General features: G+C 56.9%; 9 protein-coding genes across 9 annotated transcripts; 3 read left to right on the top strand and 6 right to left on the bottom strand.

Annotated features, from left to right (window-relative positions):
- Nucleotides 1-195: 195 nt before the first annotated feature.
- On the bottom strand, nt 196-2,447 carry CDEST_13430 (Putative glycoside hydrolase, family 76, six-hairpin glycosidase superfamily). Its single transcript, XM_062929586.1, has 4 exons — nt 2,061-2,447; nt 1,513-1,992; nt 1,213-1,454; nt 196-1,156 (listed from the first exon to the last, which is right to left on the bottom strand). Exons 1-4 carry the CDS (start codon nt 2,146-2,148, stop codon nt 593-595), a joined length of 1,374 nt encoding a protein of 457 aa, XP_062785637.1. The 5' UTR covers nt 2,149-2,447; the 3' UTR covers nt 196-592.
- A 374-nt stretch (nt 2,448-2,821) lies between these two features.
- On the bottom strand, nt 2,822-3,358 carry CDEST_13429 (uncharacterized protein; the record flags this gene model as incomplete). The annotated part of the gene is made up of 1 exon (XM_062929585.1): nt 2,822-3,358. One exon carries the CDS (start codon nt 3,356-3,358, stop codon nt 2,822-2,824), a length of 537 nt encoding a protein of 178 aa, XP_062785636.1.
- Nucleotides 3,359-5,100: 1,742 nt separating this feature from the next.
- CDEST_13428 (Putative prolyl 4-hydroxylase, alpha subunit) lies at nt 5,101-6,808 on the bottom strand. The gene is made up of 2 exons (XM_062929584.1): nt 5,804-6,808; nt 5,101-5,641 (listed from the first exon to the last, which is right to left on the bottom strand). The coding sequence occupies exons 1-2, from the start codon at nt 6,324-6,326 to the stop codon at nt 5,313-5,315; spliced, it is 852 nt and encodes a 283-aa protein (XP_062785635.1). The 5' UTR covers nt 6,327-6,808; the 3' UTR covers nt 5,101-5,312.
- Nucleotides 6,809-8,251: 1,443 nt separating this feature from the next.
- Nucleotides 8,252-10,374, bottom strand: CDEST_13427 (Putative major facilitator superfamily, MFS transporter superfamily). Its single transcript, XM_062929583.1, has one exon. It carries the CDS (start codon nt 10,042-10,044, stop codon nt 8,290-8,292), a length of 1,755 nt encoding a protein of 584 aa, XP_062785634.1. The 5' UTR covers nt 10,045-10,374; the 3' UTR covers nt 8,252-8,289.
- A 127-nt stretch (nt 10,375-10,501) lies between these two features.
- CDEST_13426 (Putative major facilitator superfamily, MFS transporter superfamily) lies at nt 10,502-14,573 on the bottom strand. The gene is made up of 5 exons (XM_062929582.1): nt 14,138-14,573; nt 14,051-14,076; nt 13,709-13,994; nt 13,066-13,657; nt 10,502-13,017 (listed from the first exon to the last, which is right to left on the bottom strand). The coding sequence occupies exons 1-5, from the start codon at nt 14,305-14,307 to the stop codon at nt 12,439-12,441; spliced, it is 1,653 nt and encodes a 550-aa protein (XP_062785633.1). The 5' UTR covers nt 14,308-14,573; the 3' UTR covers nt 10,502-12,438.
- Nucleotides 14,574-17,026: 2,453 nt separating this feature from the next.
- CDEST_13425 (Putative Zinc finger C2H2-type) lies at nt 17,027-19,808 on the top strand. The gene is made up of 3 exons (XM_062929581.1): nt 17,027-17,044; nt 17,266-17,995; nt 18,061-19,808. Exons 2-3 carry the CDS (start codon nt 17,535-17,537, stop codon nt 18,596-18,598), a joined length of 999 nt encoding a protein of 332 aa, XP_062785632.1. The 5' UTR covers nt 17,027-17,044; nt 17,266-17,534; the 3' UTR covers nt 18,599-19,808.
- A 1-nt stretch (nt 19,809) lies between these two features.
- Nucleotides 19,810-22,082, bottom strand: CDEST_13424 (uncharacterized protein). The gene is made up of 3 exons (XM_062929580.1): nt 21,838-22,082; nt 21,247-21,783; nt 19,810-21,179 (listed from the first exon to the last, which is right to left on the bottom strand). The coding sequence occupies exons 1-3, from the start codon at nt 21,892-21,894 to the stop codon at nt 20,085-20,087; spliced, it is 1,689 nt and encodes a 562-aa protein (XP_062785631.1). The 5' UTR covers nt 21,895-22,082; the 3' UTR covers nt 19,810-20,084.
- A 189-nt stretch (nt 22,083-22,271) lies between these two features.
- On the top strand, nt 22,272-24,379 carry CDEST_13423 (uncharacterized protein). Its single transcript, XM_062929579.1, has 2 exons — nt 22,272-23,411; nt 23,469-24,379. The coding sequence occupies exons 1-2, from the start codon at nt 23,177-23,179 to the stop codon at nt 24,203-24,205; spliced, it is 972 nt and encodes a 323-aa protein (XP_062785630.1). The 5' UTR covers nt 22,272-23,176; the 3' UTR covers nt 24,206-24,379.
- A 6-nt stretch (nt 24,380-24,385) lies between these two features.
- Nucleotides 24,386-25,881, top strand: CDEST_13422 (uncharacterized protein). The gene has a single exon (XM_062929578.1). The coding sequence runs from the start codon at nt 24,870-24,872 to the stop codon at nt 25,470-25,472; it is 603 nt and encodes a 200-aa protein (XP_062785629.1). The 5' UTR covers nt 24,386-24,869; the 3' UTR covers nt 25,473-25,881.
- Nucleotides 25,882-25,887: the final 6 nt, after the last annotated feature.

Below are 25,887 nucleotides of genomic sequence, written 5' to 3'. Positions count from 1 at the left end.
GACGCTGAGTTGCGGCGTGCAGACGTCCCATGAACAGGTTGGCGACTGCAGATGACAGCTGCAGCATCAGAGTATCGGTGCCTCTAAAAGCCGGCTCCCAGTAGCAACATCGGATGAAATGGTCTCATGTCGTCATGGCGTTGCCAAGATTCCATGCGTCCCGTTTCACGACTGACCAAAAATTGGCTGCCTCCCAGGTTCAGGTGAGATAAGATGCAGTACATCTTCGTCGTCGTGACGAGTTGTCTATTCCAAGATGCTGTGTGTGAAGCAGCACAGCTAGCTACATTATAGACTATAGGTAGTGACTTTGCACAATCGTGGCTTGTGTATCCGACACCCACGATCACATGGGGTAGAGACAGGTAGTTGTCAGAACCCGAGGACACTGCAGGACCCAACATCGCTGTGGATGAATAAGAAGGGAAAGCCAACGCCAAAAGAATACATCCAATAAAGCCTGGGCCTTCCTTGGCCCCTAACGCCCGTGCATCCCTATTGCGAGTACGACTCGCCAGCAGAAACCATAGTGCTGCTATGTGAATAAATGGTAAGAAAATCAAGTCGTTATATAGGCCGCTCGTCCAACTTTTCACGCTCCGAAACTCATCCAGCCAAAGGTGCCGGCGGCGGACGCCAGCATCAAAAACGTCAGGATGCCGGCGCCCGCCTTGTCCGCTGTTGTTACCGGGCTGAGTTCTCCGAGCAGGTTGTCTGAATGACTGCCGGCGTTTGGGTCTCCCTTGGAGATACCGCCTGTGGTATTTGTCACCGGCGGCTTGATTGAGTTGATGAGGAGAGACGACACGGCGGCCAGCACGTTCATCTGCTGACCGGCTCCCTTGGTCCCGTCGTAGGTGCCTGTGCTCCATTTGAAGCCACACGTCCGCTGGTTGTCCTGTCCTGTGCACTGCTTGATCGCGGCTTCGGCCGATGTCTTGAGCACCGGCAGAATTGTTCCGGCGGTATAGGGTGCGACCTGGGTCACGACCGACATCCATCGAGCGACGTAGCCCTTGAAACTCAACATGTCAGTCGTGCAAGTGTTGTGTTCCTCGCAAGCAATCTCAAAAGCGATGTTGTTGGGGAAGAACAAGTTGAAGGTGCCGTTGATGAGACCGTCGAGGCGCGATTTCCACTTGGTGTCTCCGTCCGTCTGTGGCAGGGTCAGAACAAACTCGTCAAGGTTCGAGAACAGGGGCAGCCGCTTACGTAGTTGTACATCATGGCGGCGCCGAGGAGGAAAACGCCGTTGTTGTAAGAAAACTGGGCCTTGTTGATGTCGGTGCAGTTCTGCTCGACATGACCACCGTCGTAGATGTTGTAGTCGGCGTCGATGAAGCCGACGTTCGTCATCCAGTCCCAAGTCTTCTCGGCCCAGTCGGCATACGTCTGGTTCTTGGTATACCGCGCCAGTCTAGCGCCAATGTTGAAGAAGCAACCGTTTGCAATGCCTGTTGCTTTCATCAGCATCGAATTCGCGGATGGGCGTTCATAAAACATCAGCCTTACTGTTCTTGTAGTTGTACCCGTTGTTAGAGAAGGGAATCTGCCAGCGGAGACCGCCTCCACACGTGGTGTCGTGCCTTTCCGGGCTCGCCATAGTGTTGAAGACGGCCTGGGCTAGGGCAAGCCATTGAGCCTCATCCTCAGGCGGGTTCGGGAAGCCGTTCTCGGCGGCGGTCATGGCGGACATGCCCCAGAATCCTTGATCGTCGTTGCCCAGCGAGGCCGTGTAGTTGGGGGGCATGTAGTCGCGGTCGGGGCCGACTTGGTGCAGCATGGCTTGCATGACGACGTCGTTGTAGGTGGCATCGCCGGTCAAGTGCCAGTAATCAATCATGGTACCCCACATGGCACCGGCCTCCCACCAGTAGTAATCGCCATTCGGCGGAGGGCCGGGCAAGATACCGGGCGTGTGGCCAGTCAGGTTGCCGTCGTAGAAGCTCATGAGATCGTAAGCAAGGGTCTTGGCCGACGACTTGATTTCATCTGGACGCGGCGTTAGTTCAGTCTGGGGCACGACATCGTGTCGGCCGGTAGGGCGCAGGTGGATGTACCGTCTGAGGCGATCGAGTATACGGCGTTGGCGAAGCCGCTGGAGAGGAGAAGGGCCGCCGCAGCGCGAGCGATAAAGGAGCGTTTCATGGTTGTAGAGGTAGTCGAGTGACGATGTATTGCTGAAGCGAGTGACTGGTGGAGAGAGATGCGGAGAAGGAAAGGAACAGGGAAGGATGGTCGATTCCTTCGAGAGAAAGCGGCGCGATCGTTTCACGGTGGTATCATGAGAGTACGTCGTCGATAAGGTACGTCGAACGGGTAGAAGGGCTAAGGGGCAAGGGGCCAGCCGTCGAGTCGATTGTCGTCGCTGGATGCTGCGTTTGGTGGATTTGGTGGGTATAAGAAACAGGGAAAACAAGTGATTGAAGGAGAGAGAGGAAAGAGATGGACAGGGACGGCGAGGACGGAGGGAGGAGGAAGAGGAATAAGAGGGTCGGGTCGGGGGAAGGATGAGTGGTGACAGCGAAGGGGTGTGGGCTAGCGTCAGGTAGCTGGACATCGGGCGGGTGCAAGTGCGAGAATAGGAAAAGAGGGATCCCGGGATGGTACCGGTACGGGCGGCACGATGATTCCTAGCTACCTTACCTGATAGGTATTCGTACCTGCCGACCTAATGACGGGTGGACCGAGGTGTTCATGCCAGGAAACGGTACAGGTACATTGCTCCTCAATTTGTGGTGGTATCCAACCAGCGATACGAATAATGCGCTACATCTCCCAGCCGGGGCTTCCAGCGGGAATGCGGATGGGAAACAATGGCCTAAGCAACTGTGCTTCGAAAGGAGTTGCATCCTTGCACGATGCGTGCGCCTTGTAGACTGTAGACTGTACATAGACTGACGGCTGAACAATCGAAGACAGTAGCTACCGTAGCTGCGTGGGTAGGTAGGTAGTGTACATGGCCGGCGGTTCTGCCGGCAGTTCGTGGCGTACCACGCAGTGCCCAGGCGCGCCAAGTCGCCAGCACCGAAAACAAGCAAATTCCAAGTTTTCCAGCGTCTTGTCCCGTGGTCTTGGCGATCCAGGACAGGGCCCGATGTGCCAAGAGACTGGGGGGGAGGGGAAGGAGGGAAAGAAAAGGGCTAACAGATCCCCCATATAACGGTTGCAAAGCTTGGGTCTTGGCGTTTTTGTGCCATGTCGACTGACTGCGTCCTTCATGTCGTGTTTTTGCATCTCTTGTTCTCCATGTCAAGAGCAATTGTTCCCGACCTCGTATGGATACGATCAAAGGTATAGGTACCGGTACCTCATGAGACGCAGCAGAGGAAGCGAGCGATGGCGCGCCAACAGTCATCTACGGCGGGACAATCGCTTTAAGGGGCAAGGGAGCCCCTGAATCCAAAAGCAGAAAATGGGTCACGTGACCTGCTCTGAGTCCAGTGAGATTGTCTTCCGATCCTTGTTTTCGTCGTCGCCCTTGTCGCTGTCCCGTTTTTCTCTCGTCTCCCGATTAATTAAATATGGGTCCGAGTTGGTCGAAGATGGATGGAATTAGAGCGAGCGAGTGGCCTGTTTTCATCTTCGTCTTCGTCATGCAGGGCCAGTCTGGTGGTCGGCGTATGGGATCGACAATCTCTTGTTTCCATCACTTCTTCAACAGGTTATGACGACAACGACGACTCGCCCTCCTCAGGACACACACCACTCACTGCATGCAGAATGAGCGCGGATAGTGTAAGCACCACCTCTGTCGATGGCGCCACAAACGACATCAATCTCCAGAACAAGCTTTTGTGTTCGCTCGTCCCCTTCTCCCTCGGGGCCTCAGGTTCTTGGCTCTGCTAGCCAGGCTTCCTTGCCTCGCCCGCGCGGCCACGCCCCTGGACTGGGCCTCCCGCGATCTACGCGCCTGGGCGTTCCCTTGGCACCAACGCCGCCAGGGCCATCCAACGTGAGCTCGTTTGCCCAGGTCTATCTCATCCGTCAGTCCATGGAGAGCGAGAGGGAGGGAAGAAAGAAGAAGACGACGAAGGAGAAGTAGAAAAAACGGCCAGCTCATGGCCTGCTCTGGGCCGTAGTTCTGGAATGCCCGTGTCTGGGATGCATCGTTTGTATGGATTACTACTGCACACTAACATTATCGGACGAGTGACGAGTTATTCTCGTTGCGCACCGACAGCGTGGCTTTGCAGCGCCTCATCGAAAAGGGGCACTCCCTCAAATAGCCCGTGGGCAAACATGGAAAAACACCGCTTGACCCTAATGGGAACGATCCTCGGAAGGTACTCACTCTTTGCACCTAACACTCAACAACAACGCCCGCCTCCATCGTGCATCATGCTAGGTCTCAGCGGTCAACGTGCATCGTCTCCTGCCAAGCCAAACCTGTCTGGAAGGATGCCCGGTAAGGCTGGATTTGCTGCCTCTCGGTCTCGACTCGAGCACGCCAAGACCAAACATGCAGGTTACCCGTCTTTCCCCCAGAGTGACAGTGACACACCTCGTAATACAAGAACCCCGACGCGGGCCCTCTTGACGGGTTCAGTGTTCAACAACCAATCTCTCGACCTACCGCAGAGGGTCTTGCACTGCCCCGGATGCTTCCCCACCCACCAGGCCCGGCCGCAGAGTTCCGCCCGCCCCGAGAGACCCTGAGCAAATCGCAAATCTCCGCGTGGAGTATGGCTAGGACGGCACGAGACTATGGAGAGACCCGACTTGGACCCTTGGTGCGGATGTGAATCCGGGATGCGCGCCTGTCCTACGCATTGCGGTCGTGGTTGATGCCGATCGAGCCAAGAGATCGCAACCGAAGGTGCAACGCTTGTCGGATGCAGACAACACAGCCATTGTCAGACTGGTTGAAAAGGACTGCGAGCTTTCAGAAACAACAGAAGGGCACGCAGGGGATGGAAATGATGGGGATGAGAGGTGGGTCTAGAGCGGGTTGTGTGTCTTCGATTTGTCCCTCTAAATGAACAAGTTTTCAGAGATTCATCATCCAATCAGCAAGCCTTGTTGGCTAAGTGGTATAGCGTCTCACTAGTACTCTAGTGTCATGAGAAGATCGGCGGTTCGATTCCGCCACGAGGCAGTTTCTTTTGCTTTTTGGCTGAATTGCATGCTACTAACTAACTAACTGATTCGATTTATTGCTGTGTGAGTCGTGCGTGGGCGACTGGTTTGCTTATACGGCTGCTGCGTCCGGAATTTCACCTTTGATCTTCGGGGCCGAAATGTAGTCGACGACAAGCACACAAACAAACGGACCTCAACGATGTTGTGTACTCCCCCCCCTAGTTCCTTTTTCACCGACTCTGACGACCCTTCTCGATCTTGGTCTTCACCAGCTCGTATAGGATGTCGGTCCTCATAGTGAGCTTGGTCCCCTCGACGACGTCGTCGCCGCAGTGGTACAGCCCCGCGTGCTGGAAGATGAGCACCCTGCCGGCCCGCGGGTCGACGTCGACCCGCCGCTTCTCGTCGCCCGACAGGAACGTCGTCGCGCCCCCCACGAGGCCTGACTTCTCTGGCCCGACCTCGGCCACCGAGTCGTTGAGGTAGAGGTGGACGGTGTGCCACGTCCGGAAGACGGTCCCATCCGCGCCCTCTTCGCCGTAGGGGCCGTCGCAGTGTGCTGTCGCGTCTCGAGTCAGCTTGCTTTGATGACAGATCTACACAGGCAGGAGAGTGAAACAAGACAACAACAAAAAAACAAAAAAAAAAAGAAGAAGAGAGAGGACAGAAAGGGAGGGTGCAGCAAACCCCCCCCCCCCCCCCCCCCACGAAAAAAACTTACGCCTGAAAAACTGCCCCTTTTGGTACCTCAGAAACCTCATCCGCTTGTTGAACCGGTTAAACACCCACCGCGTCTCCTCTCCCTTTCTCGTCTTCCCCACGCCGGCCACCTCCTTCAGCTGGTCCTCCAGCCCGGGAGCGAGCCGGCACCGCGCCCACAGCCGGTCGACGACCTCCTGCTGGTCCCAGATGATGCGGTCGCTGTTTCGGTAGTGCGGCTCGAGCACCTCCCACCCGGGCCCGATGTTCACCATGGCCGGCTGCCACGGCTCGTCGCCCGCGTCGCCGCGATCCTTGGCGCTGTCCTCAGCCATGCGGACCAGCCGCGCGCACTCGTCGGCGGTGAGCACGTTGTCGATCACGGCGGCGTAGCGCGGCCCGTTCTCGGGCAGCGGCGTCGCGGACCAGTCGATCTTTCTCAGCGTCACGGGCGGCGCGCCGGGGGGCGGCGGCCTGGAGAGGAAGTCGGCGGGGACGGCGACGTCATTGGATGTGTAGGACGTCTTCTGCGGTTTCATGGGCATATCGAGGGTTCGGGTGGGCTTTGCTGGGCGCGCTGGTGTTGGGGAGGTATGGCTGGCTGTGTTGTCCTGCCAAGATCGGTATTGGCGCTCTAGGGTGAATGAAACTGCAGCGTAGGAGGCGGGAAAACGGTTGTTGAACAACGAAGATCCTTAAGAACTGATACAAATATTTTTACAAGAAAAGGAATCTCGCTGCCTGCGCGCCAAATCCAAGGGGCTGCCTGCTTGGCTTAGGTGTTTAGTTTACTTGCTGGTTGGTTCACGGGCCGGCAAGTGGCGGTGTTGAATTGGCCTCAGGCGGCGCTGTTCATCAAACACTTGTCCTCTCAGGGGGTAGCGGCTCTCATTTGGATTGGTGACTGTTCCTGGAACAGTTGATGTGTTCCTCGGGCGTCACAGGCCGGAGGAATCAGTGCTTCCTGATGTGAGTCTGGACATCGGATCAGGGTGTGAGTGACGGGTGCCTGGTGCGAGTTGCCGGGGGAAGGGTTCCGGTGATTTCGCAGCGCGCAATGCCGGCGCTCGGTCCCCGCCAAATCGTCCCTGCCTTTGAGGTGGATGGTGTGTGTGGCGGTGGCTCACTCATCTCACTTCCCCCATCGCCAAGGTGGCGCAAGCAAGTTTCCGCAGGCTTCTTTCACTTTACCACCTACTGATATTTTGGACTCACCGAGTCTGCGATTTCTTCTAAAGCGACATGGCGAAGCGCGCAAGGCAGCTTTGACAAGCAAGAACATCGTTAGTGGCTGAGCATGGACTGGGCTGTGGCCTGTTGGTTCAGCCAAGTCCCTCAGTTGTCCTCTGCTGCCCGGGTGTACATCAAACCCTGACATTCAGGCTACTCAGGCGTACAAAGGGCTCTCTGATGGCAAGACAAGCGAAAGGTGGGCTTGAGAAACATCGGCAGTACCTTTCCCCCCCTCATCGCCCCCTCAAGAAGAGAGCCGAGCTTCAGGACCGGTTCAATATTCCGCGAGCTTGACGACAATCAGATTACCCGTCGCCTGCTTTTACAGAACGTTTACAGGGGGGTTGAAGAATAGTTCTACTCTTTTTTTTCTTCTTTTTTTTTTCCAACGAATAACCAAGGCATTGCAGCTAGAGATGTCGATCCTAGCAGGGACAGGAAGCGGAAGAATGTCAAAATGAGACCCAATTCAAAAGTCCCGGCTCGGCGTTCTGGATGCCTAGTCCGTGTGGATGGGTCCTATCTCCTTCCGCGTGCGGCCTGGAAGTCTGTTGTAAAACTAGATGTCTTTGCTACAGTTTCTGGCTGTTCTTTACCTGCGATCACGTTCTTGTTCGTCATAGAAACCGGACGGTATGTCAAAGTATGAGGCGGCATCCGCGCAGGATTCGAGGCAATGAGTTGCTTTGGTCGTCGATGCCAGAGTTGTCTCTGCAGACTGTGCCGTACACATGTCAAGAAATTCTTACTCCAGATTATTGTTTCTTGCAGATTTCCGTGCGAATACGAGCAGTGTCGGAATGGGCCAGCCGCCCGTACGGCTGCTACGGGCTAGGCCCGCGCGACAGCCTGAGCTCCTGAATACACCGGTGTTAAAGGTGGGGCCGACGACACTCGCATCCCTGCCGGACCGGCCTGACCAGCGGCGCCTGAATGCTGCTGCCCCCGTCTATCTTTAGGAGGGGAGCCTGCGGCCGAATGCCCGTATCGCCTTTATCCTTCCGTTCGTTGGATTTCAGAAACAACTGACTTACCTGCTGTTGTCTCACCTTGTCGGAAGGTATCTTCGCATACGCGTGCAATGTGTGATACCAACAAGAAGGCAGGAATTCGGTCGCCGGATCCTGGGACATCTCCCTCGTCGATTTCGTGATATTGAGCCTGGCTTAGACCCAAGCAAAGAGTCTCTACAGTCATGCTCCTAGACCACACGTTCTACATATCATCACACGAGTAAAGAAGCCCCTCAGCCCTTCCATACTATCCTGACCGAACTCAGACCGCATTATCGCCCTTCGTCGCCCTCACCCTCGTCCTCTCGTCCTCAACAACCTTGGCCTCCTCCGCCTTCAACCCCGTCCGCGTCTCCGTGTGCTCCCGGCTCAGCTCGACCTGACGCACAAAGAAGGTCGCCGCCAGCCCGACCCCGGACGCGACGCAGAAGAAGATCCACAGCTTGCTGATTCCGTCCGCCACCGCCGCCCTGACGACCTCCTTCTGAGCCTCCCCCAGCGCCTCGACCACCACCCCGTGCGCCGCGATCGCCGACCCCGCCCCGAGGCTCGCCGCCACCTCCTGCGGCACCCCGGCCTCCGCCATCCTCCCGGTGTGCCGGCCCATGACGCTCTGGAAGATGACCTGCCCGACCACCACGCCCGTCCCGAGCGCGACGTGCCTCACGAACGCGAACGCCGCCGTCCCCGCCGCCACGTCCCCCGGCCACACCTGCACCTGCACCGCGATCAGCAGCGCCTGTAGGTTCGGCGACACCCCGAGCGCCGCGACCACCTGGAACAGTACCAGCCGCGGCCAGTCGCGCCGCGCCGGCAGCGTCACGAACAGCCCGAGCGCCACCGCCGACAGCGCCATCGACCCCCGCACGATCTCGACGTACCGTCCCGTCCGCTTGATCGCGACTCCGACGCCCACGGTGCACGCCGCCAGCGGCAGCGCCGTCGCGAGCAGCCACACGCCCGACTGCACCGGCCCCGCGCCGAGCACCGCCTGGAAATACAGCGGCAGAAAGAAGGCCACAGCCGCGAACCCCAGCCCGTGACAGAAGTCGGCCGCGTAGCAGGCGACCACCGAACGGTTGCGGAACAGCGACCCTGGCATCAGCGGATACCGCGCCGAGCGCTCGACCAGCGCGAAGACGCCGTAGCCGACGGCACCGAAGACGATGAGGCAGACGACCGTCGGCGAGCCCCAGGGGTCTCGGACCCCACCGAACTGCAGCCCGAGAAGGAGCATCAGCGTCGCACCCGTGAAGGTGAGCGCGCCGAGCCAGTCGATGGCCGCCAGCCCCTTAACGAGGGGTGTCCTGGGCTCGTGGACGCGCAAGAAGAAGACGAGGATCACCAGCGAGGCGCCTGCGATCGGGAGGTTGACCCAGAAGCACCACCGCCACGACACGACCTCCGTCAGCCCGCCGCCGATGAGCGGCCCGACGCCGCTGGCGAGGCCCCAGACGGCGCCGATGACCCCAAAGTACGCCCCACGCTCCCGCGGGCTGAACAGGTCGCCCACCGTGATGTTGACGAGCGCCATCAGCCCGCCGCCCCCGAGCCCCTGCACGGCGCGGCCCGCCACGAGCGCCCCTGGCGCGCGCGCGAGCGCCGACGCGACGCTGCCCACCATGAAGACGGCGTCGGCCAGGACGAGGATTGACTTGCGCCCGAAGACGTCGCTGAGTCGGCCCCAGAACGGCACCGACGCGGCGTTGGCGAGAAGGTAGGCGGCGCCGATCCAGGCGAAGCCCGAGTCCGAGGCCCCGACCTCGCGCGCGATGGTCGGCAGCGCCGTCGTGATGATGACGGCATCGAGCGCCGCGAGGAAGACGGACATGCAAAGCGCCAGCATCAGGACAGCTGTCTGGGCCCGGCTGCGGCCCGGCGGTATCTTGGCCTCCGTGGTTGTCGTGCTGCCTTCCTCGCCTTGGTCGGTACTTCTCTTCTCTTGGTCGCCTCCTCCATCTCCATCGTGCGGCGGCGTGTCGTGTGAAGGAAGATTCTGGACCTTTTCAGCCATCATCGCAGATAGCAAAGATATCTCGTGTGTCGGGAGCACGACATGTTGCTCGAAACTTCACTCGGGACTGGATTCATATACCTTCTTTCGCAAGGAACCAAAGAGGCACTGGTCCTATTTCCTTTCTCCGTCTCTCGGCTCCACAGCATACGGCAGGGTCGTCGTAGCATCATCGTTGTTCGATATCAAGAGAGCCCCTTACACGCTGGACCTTTGGATACTTAGGTACGACCCACCGTACATGCGATGGAGGGCATCGAGCAACAGGGGTTCCAGGGACGTGAAAAACGGGCGACGTTGGCCAGATGTAGTTGCACGGCACATGCGCGGGAGCCACGCATACAGCTTTATCCGCTGCAAGCTGAGACTGTGCAACTCGTCATATGGTTGGCTGTTGTACGAGTTCGTCATGGGGGCCGGCCTGACTCTTGTCTCTCGCTCGTCCTGCCGACGATTTTCCTTGAGAGAAGTCCCGAAACTGGTAGACAACCAACGATTCTTCTATCGAACCCACCCCCCCCAAAGAAAATGCCAGAGAGAAAAGAGCCCGAAAAGCCCAGCGCACAACGGCCGTACGTACGGATCCAAAAGTGCTATTCCGATCAACCGATGGGCGAGGCTTTCAGCCCCCTGCCTGTTGGTCGGGCTTAGCGACGCCCGCCGTTTTCGTGGGCTGACGCTGGGCGGACGAAAAGTGACAAAACGAGACACCCAGCATCACTTTCGGATCAGCCTCAAGACCATCCATGGTTCTCGAGGTATCATTTTTTTGCCTTCTTCAAGCCCTCTTTCCAACGCAACATTTAACGACGCAGGGGGGAGGAGGCGCGTGAGCCCTCTCCAATCGATCGCGTAACCGGAACACTGCGTGAAGCAGAAAACCTGCAAGAAACAGGTTCCGAAGCGGACACGAGACGAGGACAAGAAATGGAGGTGGTAGAGGAAGAAGAAGAGAACGCTCGGCCCGGCGTCTAGTGGAAAGGGGGAGGCGGCCGACAAAATCGCGTCTCCGATAAGCACGATCATGCGGACGGCCGACATCACGCCGAGGAGGAGCAGTGCACCAGGTGACGGAACCCTCTTGGAATATTCGTTGCAGATGATGGCTGTGCCTTGCGTAACCGTGTTTTCTTATCGTAGGACACGCGTGTTAAAATCGTGTCCTGTCATCATGGCCCTGAAGCTACTTGGCTGGAGGGGCATGCGTCAACTGTGAATGTATGGACGAATGGATGGATAGGTGTCTGTCGACCAGAATCACTGTGGCGTGCGTGTTCTCGTCTATTTTGCCTTTTCCTAGCGGTCTTCCCGAGTGTTCGTTCTCGTCCTCCCAATGTTCCCGTTCATCTACTTGAGCCTCGTATTCATGTCCCAAGGCTCGCCTTTTGCAACGTGCTAGGCGGTTGACATGCGCCATGTGGTGTTTCGTGACGACCAGTCACACGCCCTCCGAAGCGCATGCGAGCCTCGTGGAGTTCTTGTCTCACCAGCGGGGAGGGTGGACTCGAGGTCTTTTGCCGGGGACTGGGATTCACCTTGCTTCCTTCGGCGATTATAAACGGAAGCCGGACGAGGGGAAAGAAGACTCAATTTATGTACTATGAAAAGACTGACTAGTCGTTCCTCCCTCTCCTCCTCTGCATGCAGTCAGCCAAGCTGGAAAGCCGGTAGTGAGGCGATAACGATATCGTATATCAAAACAAAACAAGTCGAATTCGCAAAGCGCGCCCACGAGACAAGCCAGACGATAGCGCAGGGGCATTGTCGCCGTCATTGTCTCGGTTCAACACGCAGTCCCGGCGATGGCGTAGCAGCACTTTCGCGGTCGAGTGGCGAATAACTCGAAAGACAAGCGTATCTAAACACGTATGGGGTATCATCAAAATGCAAAACAGAAACGCAAAACTCCCTTCATCCTCTGTCCTCCTCTTGCTCTCGTTTGTTTCCAAAACGTCCTCCCTTTTTTTTGGTTCCCACGAGGCGGTCCGAAATGCGATAGCGCAAGAGCATTGTCGCCGGTCACCGTCTCCAGTTCAATACAGCCTTTCCCGACGATGGCGTAAAAGCACTGTCGCCGTCGAGGAATCGGGCCTCGTCTTTCCGCCGCTCATCGCCCTGCGGCGGCGTGGATTCAGGCCTTTCCTCGGATGAAACGCATATCCAAACGTCGGATGGGTAATCTGTATCCGTAGTGTGTGTTGTGTGATTAAGTCAAGTTGTCGAATTAAAGTTGCCATGCAATGGCATAAAGAAGAGAATTTCGCAGGTTGAGCCGCTTCAAGGAGGCAAGACGTCGTACCCGTTGTGGATCTGGGGGAGGCCATTGGCGGTTGTTGAATCCTTCGAAGCAGAAATTACTTCGATCATTGGTCGGCCCGGCGTCGAGACGGAAGTCATTCAGGCTTCCTGGCGTTGGTTGTTACGGGGGAACAACTTGCCGAAGCCTCGTTCCCGGGCCTCACGCCTCGCGGCACCGTCCTCGATTTCGCTCGAGGAGTCGTGGTTCGACATCTTGGCCGCGGGCTTGTTGCCGAAAATCTTCAACAGGAAGAACATGGCAAAACTGCTGAGGATGCTTAGACAAAGGATGCCAATCATTGCGTAGTTGCTGCGACGGTACTGGTAACGGCCCTTGGCAGCGTCCTCCGGCCATCCCGTGTAAAGCGCGTAGGTAGTGACGATACTTCCCAGGTTTCCGAGGCCGGACACCAGGGCAGTAGCAGCCGCCACTCCGACCTCGCCGTGACGGCGTTGGAAAATCTCGTTTGTCCAAGTCATGCAGTTGGGGACTGTTGGGCCCAGGCCAAAGCCAACCATCAGAAGCCCGCCGTACCGAGCCCATCCGTTGTCGAGGGCGAAAGTGACGACAAGCAGTCCGGTGATCTGAAGGCACACGGCGGCCGAGAAGATGAATGGCCGATGACCGTGGAAGCGGTCCGAAAGTGGCATCACCAGCAGAATGGCGATCAGATCCATCTGGGCCGGGTTAGCTGGTGCTGGAGAAAGACGGTGCGGAATACTCACGATCCAGATGGGAGCGAAGAGCAAGCTGACTTGGATGCTGGATGCCGTGGGCACAATGGAACGAATGATGACGGAGCCGTAAAGCTGAGTGCCAATGCCGACGCCGACAACTCCGAAGTACATGAAAGTCAAAGGCCAGAGACGCCAGTCGATCAGGACTCTGACGAGGTCCCTAAGGGTCCAGGGTCTCGGATGATAGACCCGACGGAGGTCATGGTAGTGAATGACGGCGTCCTGGCCCGAAAGCGCTTCCGGGGTGGGTGGAAGCCACTTCAGCCAGGCCGACCTTTGACGCTTCTGCCCAGGAGGAAGGGGGCGGTCGGGAAGCCACCAGAGCAGGCAGAAACCAAGCACGATGGCGACGAGTCCGTAAATGAGGAACATCCAGCGGAAACCAACCAGACCTCCAAGGCCATCCATGAGCTGGAAGCCGGCAGATACGAGACCCACGACGGCAGCCGAAAGCTGGGCAGCTGTAAAGTACATGCCGATTCTCTTGCCGGTCCGAGAAGGCGGGTAGAACAGGGTCAGATAGTAGGACATTCCCGGCCACATGCCTGCAATGACAACGCCCAGCAAGAACCGAAGCAACCTGGGGCGGTTATGTTAGTCAGGATCAATAACCGGGGTACGAACGACATACTTGACACTCCAGGCACTCTGTACGGCAGCGAAGCAGGTGCCAATGATGCCAGTGGCGATGACGATTCGAGCCATCCAGATTCGGGGGCTCAGCTTGGCCATGACCAGGTTCGAGGGACAGTCGAAGATGACATAGGCGACGTAGAAAAGAGCCAGCGCGGTCGAAGTATCCCGTGCCGACAAACCGAGAACCGACATCAAGTCATGACCTTGCGCCGCGTTCATGGTTTGGGCGATGCCGATATTGGACCTGATGGCAGAGCAGAGGAAATACAGTGTCCAGAAAGCTGCTAGAACGTTAGATGTTTTGTTACACCGAGAAAGGGACAATGTAGTGAGTGACCTGGAATGATGCGAAGGTCGAGTTTTCTAGGGACTGGTTAGCATCGTCTGTGCATCAAAAGGGCGATGGCAGCGTTGAAGGGCGTACCGGTAGACCTTCTCGACCGTCTCGACATCGTATTCCTCCTGCTCCTCGTCCTCGTCTCGATGGGATGGTCCAGCCGGAGTATCTGCGCCCGACGAAGCAGCCGCAGTGGTGAGAAAGTCAATGGGTTGCTTGTCGTCGGCGCTGCGCGCTTCTCCATGTAGGTGAGCCATGCTTGACCACGGAGCAATGGAAGTGCGTGCTACTGGTCTTTTTTCTGGCCACACTCTCACAAAAGGCTGATTGAAAGAACACTGGAGGATTCGTCTTGGGTTCTAGTCGGCTCAGGATTGCGTTTCCAGGGTGAAGCAACCAGCGCGAGGTGTGATCTGCAGTGGATGCTCAAGTAGGGTGAGTGAGTGTATCCGTAAGGTAGGTAGGTAGTGAAAGATTTGATGAGCGGATATTATACAGGCGGGTTTTATTTCCTTCTGAAAGGCCATCGGAGCTGGTAGTGGACACCTCCCAAAGAGCAGCTAGAGCTCTTCTTTTTCCCTCAGGCGGTTCTGGCCTAGCTGCACTAGCAGATCTAAGCATGCAGCCCAAGGTCTCTCAAGCGGCCTAAGGGAGCGATGCCCTCTCCAGTGACCTTCCAGTGGCCTCTGTTCGGCCGTTCTCGCCCAACAGAAAATGGCGCTCCACCCTTCTTTCGCTGCCATTTGTCCGTCGTCTGCGGTGAGATCCACATTTTCGATCTTTTAGCGACTCCGGACTCGGTCACTAGAGCCAGTCCACCTGTGCAGAGTAGCGCTATTAGACCGGCCGGTCGAGGGTTGGGGCACCTTGAATGGTAGCCGAAGGAGCCAGCTGTTCGTGTTTTTCTATGATGAAGAAAGAAGAAAAGGAAAAGAAACACAGCTACAGAAACATGGGTGAGTCTTTCGCGTATGCACGACTTGTTGATTATTACAGTAAAAAAAAAGCCCGAGACATGTTGTGTGTAACAATAAGCCCGAGCTACTCTGACGGAGCAGACAGACAGAGACAGCTGTTGGGCGATGACGAAATGGAACGCGGTTTGTGTGTGCGTAGTGTGTATATGTATGTGTGTGTGTGTGTGTGTTTGAATGGGAGAGGGACCAGACGTGGTGGTGGGGTAAAAACTCCCAATAGACATTGGACGCTGCTTCAACCTCACACCCGCCCGTCTGGCTTGTCATCATGGCCGGCCCCAAGATCCATTTGCCTCACATGTCTTCTACCGTCGCAGTATATGCTTAGACGCTCGTGTACCGACCTATGCTTGTTCATAACCTGCATCCATCAGTGCCCATCCCATGTACATGCCTGGCTGGGCTGATACCCGCCTTCCCTTGGCCGTCACTGGCTTCAGGCATCAAAAAGTCTGCCTCAGAAGTGAGGGCAGACGTTCATCTCCTTTCCCTTCTCCTCACCACAAACCCCACTTCAGCGGTCTCATGCCCATCGACAACTCGAACTTCTCTCCTTTTCTTCTCTCTCGTCTCGCTTCCAGTCTCCCTGGTGTCTGCTGTTAACACTCCGCTAGGCCAGAACTGCCTAGCCAAGTCCCGGATTGGAGATCTTGATTCTCCTTCACACATTCTCACTCTGCACATCGTTGCCAAGTCAGGTGCCTGCCTGTCCGATGCCCCTCAAGTTGCCTGGCCACCATGCTGTCAGCCAAAACTACGATGCGCAATTACCTCGATGCGGTCTCACAAACTGGCAAGCTTGGCTTGCTAGCCAGCTGCTTCACCGAGGCAGCCGGTGAAGATCCACCGTGAAGGAGTCCAGATCTGGTTTTGGTCCTGGTCCTGGTCCTGGTCCTGGTCCTGTCAGCGCGGGATTGTCCTCCACACACACACCCGTCGTCCTTCCGTCACGACACCTAACCCAGTCACCGGCCAAGAGACCGAATAGGCATCCAACTCCTCAGCTAGTAACCGATCAACAGCGGCGGCTTCTGGCGACCCAGAAGTGCGGTAATCCGCCTGGACGGCGAGTATTGGGAAGACCACCCGAGTCCCAAAGGGGGAGGTGGTGTGAGCCGTTGCCTGTTGTTCATGGCTCAAGTAGACCCAAGACGCGCGAGTGCGAAAGCAGGCCACTGTACAGAGTACACAACCAGTGATTCTCTGTGGGTAACTTCGTGGTAAGCTCCAATGAGCAAATGCCAGCAGTCTGGCTGCGTGGTTCCTTACGAAACCTACCTCTTGCATGCATGCCTCATGTTACCACTTGTAACATGTCTTGTCGAAGAGGGCCAACCGCTGCCTGCGAGAATCCGCACATCGTACTTGGGCATCAGAAGAACGGCATCACTTACGCCAGTTGGAACGCCCGCAGTCCCCAACGGCACGCTTGTCACCGAGAATCATTTGTTGGCCTAGGTAGGCAGCACCACCAGATTGGCCACCGGTTACTAGGCCCCCCAATAGCTGATCCTGTCAGACGGCCTCATTGCGGCTGTGAATCTCGATTTTGGACCAGTGCCTTGGTCTAACGCGGCCCAGTCGCGTTTGACACTACCAATCATGGGCACGAGGAATGCTTCTAGCCTTGAGGACCATCTCTATAAGAGTCCTTCGCAAGCGGGTGAGTCCTCCAACACCATCCCTCTCCTATGTTTGGACTAACCGTGCAGACATCCTCGCCCGGAAAATTCAAGACATAGTCACGGGACCGACCCAGTGTCAACGAGGCGAGCGCAAACCCCTGTACAGGATGGCAGCCTTAACGCCAGCCGGCGTCGTGTTGTGACTCACCTTGGACGGGAGGCATAGCAGCCATCACCATCGCTGAAGAATCGAGTCACCTGTTGTCTGCCGCCTAGATTCCCTACGCGACCGTAAGACATATAACGATTCAGTTGTCGCCCAGTACCAAGTCGAAATTCTCGTATTTTGCTTCATTTTGTTACAGTGCACCAAGGTTGATTATCAAGCAGCTGTAAGTTGTTGTCTTCTGACTGAGTGAGCAGGGGGGGTTCTCTTATGTGCTTTCGGCTTCTGCCTCCTCCCCCGCGCCACATTGAGCACGCAAGTGTGGGTCCATGTGGCTGAGTGGCGAGCAAAGGTAGTCACGTGGACCAGATCATCCACGTTGTGGCTGCTACTGCCCGGTCTTCCGCCAGAATTCTCAGGCCAAACTAACTTTTCTGCCTTTCGCAGCACCACCCCCGGAGCTCATCGCAACTTGTGCAAGCTTGACGAAAGTACGCGTTCTCGAGTACGAAAGTGCAACCGCAGTTGCTGCACCCCACAAACTGCACCCTTTCTTCTTTCTTCTTTTCATTCATCATCTTCTACGGTCCTGATTGCGCATTCCCCGCCAAGGACGTGGAGGTTACGACTTCTTTTCCCGCCGGTCACGACATCCCACGGCCATTCTACATCATTCGTAGCAAGCTTCATTTGGTAGCCACCACATCGCATTCAACATGAGCGTCGTCTACGAACCCCGGACGTTCATGCACGATGGGTCCTACCCTCCGATCGGCGACCCGGACCACGACCACAACGTCGACCCGACAGCACAGTACCAAGCGACCGACGTCCCAGACCTTGCGTCCTACAACCCGACAGCTTCGATGCTCGGAGATGATCGGTCTCTGATGCCGGATGGTCTCGACGATGGTTCCGTGGGTGTTCCTGATGCTACGCGACTCGATCTCTCCGCCCCCTCGACCCTCGCCTCTCTCCCCTCTCAACTTCCCGCGCTACCCGAACCTCTGCCGTCAAACAACAAGGACGAGGGCGAAGCCTCAACACCATCTTCGAGGGTTAAGTGTATAGCCAAACCCGAACGCGAAGTTACAAAACAGCCCGACGGAAAGTTCTACTGTACTTTCCCGGGATGCACGGAAGAGACGCAAGTTTTCACACGGAAGTGCGAATGGAGGTAAGCATAGCTCGCCCCAAACCTCGCCACTCTTTGTAACTCCACTAACATACTTCTCCTGTCAGCAAGCACATGGACAAACACGAGCGACCCTACCGATGCGCCGCCGAAGGCTGCGAAAAGCTCCCGGGCTTTACATACTCGGGCGGTCTCCTCCGCCACGAGCGCGAGGTCCACGGCAAGCACGGTGGCCCGAAGAACACAGTCAACTGCCCGCACCCAAACTGCAAGCGCCATACAGGCAAGGGCTTCTCGCGCCAGGAGAACTTGAACGAGCACCTTCGACGGGTCCACACAAGCGACGGCTCCAGCACTGTCCAGGAAGACGTTCAGACGGGCAGCGACGGTGACAGCGAAAAGGCTGGCGTCTTCGGCGCGGGGAACAAGCGGAAGCGCTCGAGGAAGAGCTCCGACGCGGGGCTTGACGAGCTGCGCGAGGAGATCAAGCGCGTGCGTCAGGAGAACGAAGAGCTGCGTCAGCAGCTCGACAGGCAGGGCCAGCACAGCTTTGCCATGATGACGCAGATTGCAGAGCTGCAGGACGCGCTGCGCACGAATCTCGACGGCACCGGCCTGGGTGCGCCTACGGCCACGATGTTGTGACAATCAGAGTCAACGCCTGCGCCCCCGCCCGAAAGCGACAGCTTTCTCTCGAACTTCCCGTTACGGCGTTACGACAACATTTCACCCTAGACATCTCCGGTGGTCGCGAAGACTCGCTCCAGGCTGCCACAATCTCCACCACTCCAAAACCCATCGCCCCCAATCCGCTTACGCATACGCATACGCACCACGCCACCCATCATACAACGTACACAATCTGCTCACGAAGCACGCATCAACGAGGCGTTCCGGGGGCCAGAAGCGCTTTTCATGATCCATACCTCATCTCTACCTTTCTACTCTCCTCCTTTTCCTTATTATGTTCCCTAGGCGTGTGGCCACACGCCCCGTGTATAAGTCTGGCACAACGTGGGTAATTCTACAAGACAAGGAACCGGCGTTTTCTACGGCAATCATTCGTGGGAGGGTGTTGCGATTTTTTGTTTTCATTTTCACCGGTGGCGAAGCAAAGAACGATGACGACTTACTTTTTTGATATCCCACTCTCACAATTCCCTTTCTCCTAATCCCATCTCTTCCTCTTCCTCACTTGGAGCGTGAAACAAATCAGGAGGGTGAGGTAGAAAAGAAGGGGGGAAAGAGAGAAATACCACACCTTTTCCAGAATCCCCCCTCCTATTGCAATGGCAGCAAATGGTAGATTGTACATTTCCCCTCGTCCTTGCCCCCTCAACTCATGGCTTCAAACTTGTTGCTCAACACAACTTTGTAATTGTATTGTTATTGTATTTTGTCTGGCCTTTTTAACATGTAGTAACATAGACCTGAGGAGATGGGATAACTTTTGCTCATGAAGAAAAAAAGAAATGAAAAAAAGGCAGACATCCCCTCCCAGACACCCAAATCAACAAACCCTCCTCTTCTCTCTCTTATTTTTACTGACATCCGTGAACATTTCTGTGACTTTTCTTTCTTTCCCTTTTTTTTTTTTTTTTTTTGTGCTTTTGCGGTAGCACTTTTCGTACATCAGTTTTCTTCAGACTTAATCTATGCGGCTCCAGAAGTCTTGGCTGAACACCCCCATTGCTTACACTTACAGTCTCTTCTCCCCCCCCCCCCCCCCTGCCCCTGGGGAGTATATGAGATGACGTACCCTCGAGGTGCTTTACGCGTCCATCGCCGACATGGGAACGCCCGGATACGCGTCGTCACATGCGGTTTTGCCTGAGGCCAACTGCCTATCCTGCGCAGGGGAGGGGGGTCGGATGCACGATGCACGATGCACGAGTGACGATCATCTCAGGCTGAGTAATTGGGGGGGTTGGCGACCAGTGAGGGCGGGATGGAGATGCGAACCTGGCGATGCTGGTCTTGCATCGATTCTCTCGAAATTCCCATTGTATTCAGCTGGATATCCAGCCTTGGTCTACCCACCTACATAGTACATGCGACACTGGGAACCCGGGTCAGCAGAAATGTCTTCAATCAAAACCAAACACCAAGTTCCTAGTTGCCACAGCTAGATCTAGACCTCAAACACCTCACCGACGCCTTCGGAGCCGCCCCGCCGGTTCTCAACGAGGTCCAGCCTCCATCCCTCCCAGTTCTTGAGAGTGCGCTTGATCTCCTTGATGCGCTCGAGACGCTTCTTGGACTCCTCTTCCTGCGCGCGGCGGAACGCGTCCTCATCAAAGTCCACGTCATCGTCCTCGAGTAGCTCATCATCGGCAGTGCCGGTGAGGGCGTTGATGCCGCTCTGGAAAAAGTCCCCGATGCCTCCGGGTTGCTTCCTCTGCGCGGACGGCGAAGTGCCGCGGCTACCGCCGAGGTCAACGTTTTCGAAGCTGGGGCTGTTGAGCTCGCGGCGCTTCTCCTGCCAGTGCCCGTGGCGGAGCTCGTAGACCTCGGCCTCGAGATCGCGGACCTTCTTTTCGAGCCGCAGGCGCTCCTCGTTCTCGAGCTCATCGACTCCGTCGTCGTCCAGGCCACCGCCGCCTTCGGCAGACTTGCGGCTGCGTAGTCTCGTGTTCTCACTCTCCAGGCTCTCGACTCTCGCTTTGAGCTCGCTGACCTCCTTCTCGGCGCGCTCTTTCTCCTTGCGCAGTGCCTGCGTCCGCGTGTCTTGTTCCTTGTGCAGCGTCGTCAGCGTCGCGACCTTCTTCTCCAGACCATCCGCCTTCTTTTCGGCCTCCAGCCTGGCATCGATGGATTCCGCGAGTTCGTGCTCTAAACTGCGAAGTTTGGTCTCTGCGCTTGTGCGCTCGCTACCCTCGCGAACGGCCTTTTCCGCCGTACGGTCAAGGTTCTTCCGCAAGTCGGTGAGCTCCTGCTGCGCTTTGGTGGCGGCCTTCTCAGACCGAGCAAGCTTCTCTTCCAGAGCCGCGATCTGCTCGCGTTCTGAGGATGTGCCGCTGGCCTGACGTTCAACCTGGGCGCGCAGCTTCGAGATCTCGATCTCCATCGACTCGATGGTCGCTGTCTTGGAGGCCAGCTGGGCTTCGAGCTCAGCAGGGGGTGATGACATTGAAACCGATGGCGAGGATCCATGACGAGCACCAGAGCGAGAGGCTTGTTGCTGGAGCTGAGAGTTCTGACGCTGAAGGGCCTCGATCTCGGATTTCTGTTCACAAGCATGTTAGCATCATGAACAACTGCTGTCGCACATTCGAAACCAGTAGAGTTCTCACCAGCTTCTCAACTTGACTGTCTGGTCCGACCTTAGCTTCGCCCTCTGTCTCGCGCAAGTCAGCAAGCTCCTCTTCGGCCTTCTTCCATCTCTTCTCCGAGTCGGTAGACTCCTTGGCGAGGCGCTTGTTCTCCTTCTCGAGCTCTTCTATGCGAGCAACATGCTTGCGGTAGATATCGGTGGCGGTTTCTCCCTCTGGACCCTGAGCCCCCCCCGGTGAAATAGGTCCACTGCCGGCTGACACAGATCCTTGCCTGAACGAGGCAGATCGAAGCTTGGACTGTTCAGCCAGAGACGGCTGGGATGCAGTTGGCGATGCCGGGTGGTCTGCGACGGCTTCCGCCGCCTCCCTTTCTTCCTCGTTCGTCTCTTGGTTGGGGTTTTCGGGCTCGGCAGCAGTTGTTGGCTCGGGTTCGGGTTCCTTTTCCGTTTCCTTAGGGGTGCTAGGTTCTGTCGTCGTCGTCGTCGTCTCGGCTTTATCCTTCTTGGATGATCCGGCGGCAGCTTTCTTGGTCTTCTTTTTCTTCATCTCTTCCACCTGGTAGGCTGTCAGTGCCGGGCTAAAAGTCGCATGCTAGGGATAGAAGCTCACCCTCTTCCTGGCCGCAGCCAGCTTCTCGGCCTTGGCTTTCTCCTCTGCGTCGGCCATCGTGAGTCAGTGGACGTAGTTGCTGTTTGATTTGCTAACGAATCAGTGCGGTGACGGAGACAGTTGCAAAAGCTGTGAAAGAAATCTGGAAGTCGTTGCTGGAAGGTTTGTGGTAGAATGCGAATGAGATCGCGAATTGAATGGTCGAGCAGATTTGGCTGGCAGGAGCTTGCTTCAGCTTAGCTGTCCACTCGTGTCAGGAACAAGCCACATTCCACTGTCGGTAGTGGTGTCCATGTAGGTATGGTACCGACAGTGCGTGGGCAGGGGCCTTTTCCCCAACAACGCGCGGGCGCACGCTTTACGCGGTATCGCGGACGCTAAAGTTACAGGGAACAACCCTCTCATCCGATAAGCATCTTCCTTCACCTTCACATCTTGACATCTCCAACGCCGCCCATCAACCAACAAACAACACTCCATAATACTCTTTTGGTTTTCAGGGAAACATCCTCAGCCGGTGTACTGATTGATTACACAGACATCTAACCTCCTGAAGTATGCAGTCATCGTTTCAAAGATTGGCCACTCTTTGTGACTGACTTACTGGCTCCTGACTGACCCTGGCATATTTGGGCTTCATGTCACTGCTCCATGGAAAAGTCAACATCATGAGACGACGAACAGTTTGCGGCACCCGTCGAACGGGAACCTGATTCGCAGGTTCCTCTGATCCACACAGAAATAGACGAACACAGTCCAACGACTCAAGCGGGCTTGGTGACAGCTTAACGGCACCGCTCAACTCTCTCTCCCCTGCACTCTCGTATGGTCCACTCGACAATTTCCAATGCGTTGGCGCCTTACGTCGTCCTTGTCGCATTGCTCCAACTGCTCCAACCCTTCTCTCGCGCACGCGACTTGATTGGCAAGCCCTCAGTCGTTTCGTCTGCGCCGATGTCCAGTTGGCACCAGTCCCGCACCCAAAATGGATGTGAAATGCATTCGCGCCTCCAGTGACAAGGGGACCTGTCTCTCAGAGTCTGTCTGCCAGCGCGGGATGCGACAGACAAGGGGAGGGGTGCTCTGCAGCCTCTGCTCTGTCTGTCGCTCGTCAGGGCGGCCGACCTGCCCTGTCCTGCCGGTCCAGAGGGACGACTTACCTCATTCAGGCCATAGGAACAAGCTGCCGCAGTAGCAGCAAGACTGGCACCTTTTTTTGTGCCGCCTAGATGTCAGACGGGTACTAAGCTGACCTGCTCTTCGAGAAATGCTCTCCTCCAACACCATCCGACCTCCCAGCGCGTGCTGGAGGAGGAAACGAGGACGGCAGTAGGTCGTCATGGGGCAGTGTGTTTCGAGCGCCACCTCCGGCGCCGAGAACAGCAGCAGCAGCAGCAGCAACGCCAATAATAACAACCTCGGCAAACCCAGCCCTCGCTGTCAGGCTTCTGGTTGCCAGAGAGCTTGCGATCCAGGGCCCAGGTCGCGATACTGCACTCAACATGCTGTGTGTAGACGACAGGGATGTACAAGGCCGCGATACCGCAAGGGCCCATACTGTCAAGAGCATTTAGGTGAGTGTCCCACCTGGCTCCTTCGATGGCATACGGGTTCTCTGACTCTCGAGCCAGATACGTGTCGGGTGTCCAGGTGTGCCAACGACCAGGTCAGAGTTCACGATGCTCGCTTCACCAATTATCTTTGTTGGGACCACCAGCCTGTCGAAACTCGCGAGGCCTGGTTCAACGGGACCCTCTTTTCAAACCACGAAGCATCCAGGGCAGGTGCTCCCAATCATCAACAGCAGCAGCGCGCCCGACGACGTCGTTCGCGCCAGAACACCAATCCCGCATTGGCCGAGGCCGCTCCAGAACCAGTGCATGAGCCTCGAGAGCACATTTCCGAGGCCTCCTCGTCCGACGTCGATGACGATGACGATGCCTCGAGCGTGGGCCGCCGGCTGTCTACGATAGAAGAGACCGACAAAGCCGACACTGCGGTCTGCTTGAACAGGGCGCCGCGAGATATCTCTCTAGAAGTAGAGCCAGGAACGCCAACCGCTCGTCGCAGTCAAAAGACGGTGCATTTCGCCGAGTCTCCCCCCCGGGTGTCCTTCCCGGAGAAGCACCACGGTGCGACGGCATCCGTCCGGGCTGCCGACCCTGTACAGTCTCCCTCGGCAACCCGCCTCCGATCTTCCCGTCACCGGCGCAGCGTTGACGGTCGACACGCAACACGCTCGTCTCCCAAGACTTCGAGCAGCGCCGTCGCCCCAGTGGTGCATAACCGCGAGAAGCGTAGGAGCACCGGCAGCACCCCCAAGTCAGCCGACGCCAAGCGAGCACCGAGACCAAGGTCCAGCCCTTGAAGACAGACAAGCAAACCGGCCCCTGCAAACAAGGCTTTGACGTGGCGTCCAACGAGTCTCATGGCCAGTCTGTCGTCAGATAACTCAGCTGCGGCTACCTATCGTTCTGGGACCATCACGCTGCTTGTTATCGCTTTTCTGCAGGGAGCCCTCTCCTGTTTCTTTTGGAAGTGGGGAGGGGAGCAACAGCAGATAGTGTGCTAAAGATCCCATGTCATATCTCTCAACGGCGGTAGAGAGGGTTCCACCTTTTGGTATCGGGCACGGCATTTGGCGGGGTAATGGCGGGGTACGGCGCGAACCAGGCGCTATAATCGCTGAACCACCACAAATGCAACCCGCGCCAAACCGCACCCTGTCTCTCTCTCGCTCTCTCTCTTTCTCGCTCTGTCTCCCTTTCACCAAGCCTCGTCGTCCCTCTCCTCTTCTATTCTCTTTTCTCCTTCCAACGTTGATCTTCTACCAATTTTCTCCAAAATTCGATACTCTCGTCGTATTCTCCCCTTGGCAATACTGATTCTTTTCCACACCCTCGTCCCCTTACCTGTCTTTAAGATCAGCAAATTCCCAATTCACACACCCACCCAACCACGCGCGCGACGTCACAACAGTCAGTGTCAGCCCATCGTCGTCGTCGTCGTCCGCCGCCGTCCCCGACGACATAATGGCCTCCCTCCCCTCCCAGCACCCTTCGCTGGCGCTCCATCTGACGGACCGCGCCCTAAACCCGATCCTGACCTCGGCGCACTCCCAGGCTCAGCTCGAGGCCCTCACCTCCTTGACAACCACCTCCTTAACCGCCCACGCCGCCGCGAACCGCTTCTCTCTCGGCCCCGCCCAGCGCATCATCGTCGAGCACGGCCCAGGGAGCCCCGTCGTCCTGGCCTCCTTCCTCAACGGCGCTGACGCCCTGCCGCACGACGGAGAAGGCCCCGCCGCCATAAACAACAACTACAATCATACTTCCGCCGCCTCCTCGAGGCCCGTGTCGTCGGGCGTCGCGGCCGGTGCTGCCCGGACGGCGGACTCGTCGGTGGGAGGCGCGTCTTCTTCAGCGAGGACGGGCGCGATACCAGACGCCGGGAAATCAGACGATGACTCGGAGGACGCGGCGCCCATGCTCGTCGGCGTTGTGGTCGCGGCGACTGGCGAGGAAGCTATGGAGGCGCGTCGTGCCGCTGGAAGACTCGAGAGGGTGGGTAGGGAATTTCAGCGGGAATGGGCTGTCGAAGAAGGGACGGGTGACATATCCCGCGGAGGACAGTGAAACAAACAGATACGCGGAATGGGTATTGAGAGTCTGCTTTTTTTATCGCAGCAGCAGCAGCAGCAACAGCTGAGGGCATCACTGAATATGGGAGAAGAAGAAAAAAGAACTATTGTGTCCGCGAACGGACGATTGATGATGGGAGGACCACGGCTAGGCCATGCGTGACTTGGATGGGCAGGCAGGCAGCCAGCCAGCGATCGATCATGACAAGGACATGAGCGATGAAACGAGAACTGGCCGCATGAGAATTCGGCACGGCGCACCACCACAGGTTGCAGAAGCGGCGTACAAGAGAAAGCGCGATTCGCGTTAATCATAATCTTTGATTTTGACGGTCTCTATATACCGAGTTCATTTTCCCCGTAAACATCCATCATCGCGTTAAAAAAAAACCAGAACAATCGCCCATTAA

Source organism: Colletotrichum destructivum, chromosome 9, assembly GCF_034447905.1.
Source record: "Colletotrichum destructivum chromosome 9, complete sequence".
Taxonomy (NCBI): domain Eukaryota; kingdom Fungi; phylum Ascomycota; class Sordariomycetes; order Glomerellales; family Glomerellaceae; genus Colletotrichum; species Colletotrichum destructivum.
Note: the sequence above shows the minus strand (reverse complement) of the source record. Positions and strands in the feature narration are given on the sequence as shown.

What these genes read in the sequence shown, in the direction of transcription:
- CDEST_13428 (XM_062929584.1), bottom strand. Translation starts at nt 6,326, where the DNA reads ATGCCCATGAAACCGCAGAAGACGTCCTACACATCCAATGACGTCGCC. An exon ending in AAAGGGGCAGTTTTTCAGGC is followed by an intron (nt 5,642 to 5,803) that starts GTAAGTTTTTTT and finishes GAGACGCGACAG; the next exon opens with CACACTGCGACGGCCCCTAC.
- CDEST_13424 (XM_062929580.1), bottom strand. Translation starts at nt 21,894, where the DNA reads ATGGCCGACGCAGAGGAGAAAGCCAAGGCCGAGAAGCTGGCTGCGGCC. An exon ending in TGGCTGCGGCCAGGAAGAGG is followed by an intron (nt 21,784 to 21,837) that starts GTGAGCTTCTAT and finishes ACAGCCTACCAG; the next exon opens with GTGGAAGAGATGAAGAAAAA. An exon ending in ACAGTCAAGTTGAGAAGCTG is followed by an intron (nt 21,180 to 21,246) that starts GTGAGAACTCTA and finishes GCTTGTGAACAG; the next exon opens with AAATCCGAGATCGAGGCCCT.
- CDEST_13425 (XM_062929581.1), top strand. Translation starts at nt 17,535, where the DNA reads ATGAGCGTCGTCTACGAACCCCGGACGTTCATGCACGATGGGTCCTAC. An exon ending in ACACGGAAGTGCGAATGGAG is followed by an intron (nt 17,996 to 18,060) that starts GTAAGCATAGCT and finishes TTCTCCTGTCAG; the next exon opens with CAAGCACATGGACAAACACG.
- CDEST_13427 (XM_062929583.1), bottom strand. Translation starts at nt 10,044, where the DNA reads ATGATGGCTGAAAAGGTCCAGAATCTTCCTTCACACGACACGCCGCCG.
- CDEST_13426 (XM_062929582.1), bottom strand. Translation starts at nt 14,307, where the DNA reads ATGGCTCACCTACATGGAGAAGCGCGCAGCGCCGACGACAAGCAACCC. An exon ending in ACGGTCGAGAAGGTCTACCG is followed by an intron (nt 14,077 to 14,137) that starts GTACGCCCTTCA and finishes ACCAGTCCCTAG; the next exon opens with AAAACTCGACCTTCGCATCA. An exon ending in CGACCTTCGCATCATTCCAG is followed by an intron (nt 13,995 to 14,050) that starts GTCACTCACTAC and finishes ACGTTCTAGCAG; the next exon opens with CTTTCTGGACACTGTATTTC.
- CDEST_13423 (XM_062929579.1), top strand. Translation starts at nt 23,177, where the DNA reads ATGGGGCAGTGTGTTTCGAGCGCCACCTCCGGCGCCGAGAACAGCAGC. An exon ending in ATACTGTCAAGAGCATTTAG is followed by an intron (nt 23,412 to 23,468) that starts GTGAGTGTCCCA and finishes CTCTCGAGCCAG; the next exon opens with ATACGTGTCGGGTGTCCAGG.
- CDEST_13430 (XM_062929586.1), bottom strand. Translation starts at nt 2,148, where the DNA reads ATGAAACGCTCCTTTATCGCTCGCGCTGCGGCGGCCCTTCTCCTCTCC. An exon ending in ATACTCGATCGCCTCAGACG is followed by an intron (nt 1,993 to 2,060) that starts GTACATCCACCT and finishes CGCCGCGTCCAG; the next exon opens with ATGAAATCAAGTCGTCGGCC. An exon ending in CGGGTACAACTACAAGAACA is followed by an intron (nt 1,455 to 1,512) that starts GTAAGGCTGATG and finishes TGAAAGCAACAG; the next exon opens with GCATTGCAAACGGTTGCTTC.
- CDEST_13422 (XM_062929578.1), top strand. Translation starts at nt 24,870, where the DNA reads ATGGCCTCCCTCCCCTCCCAGCACCCTTCGCTGGCGCTCCATCTGACG.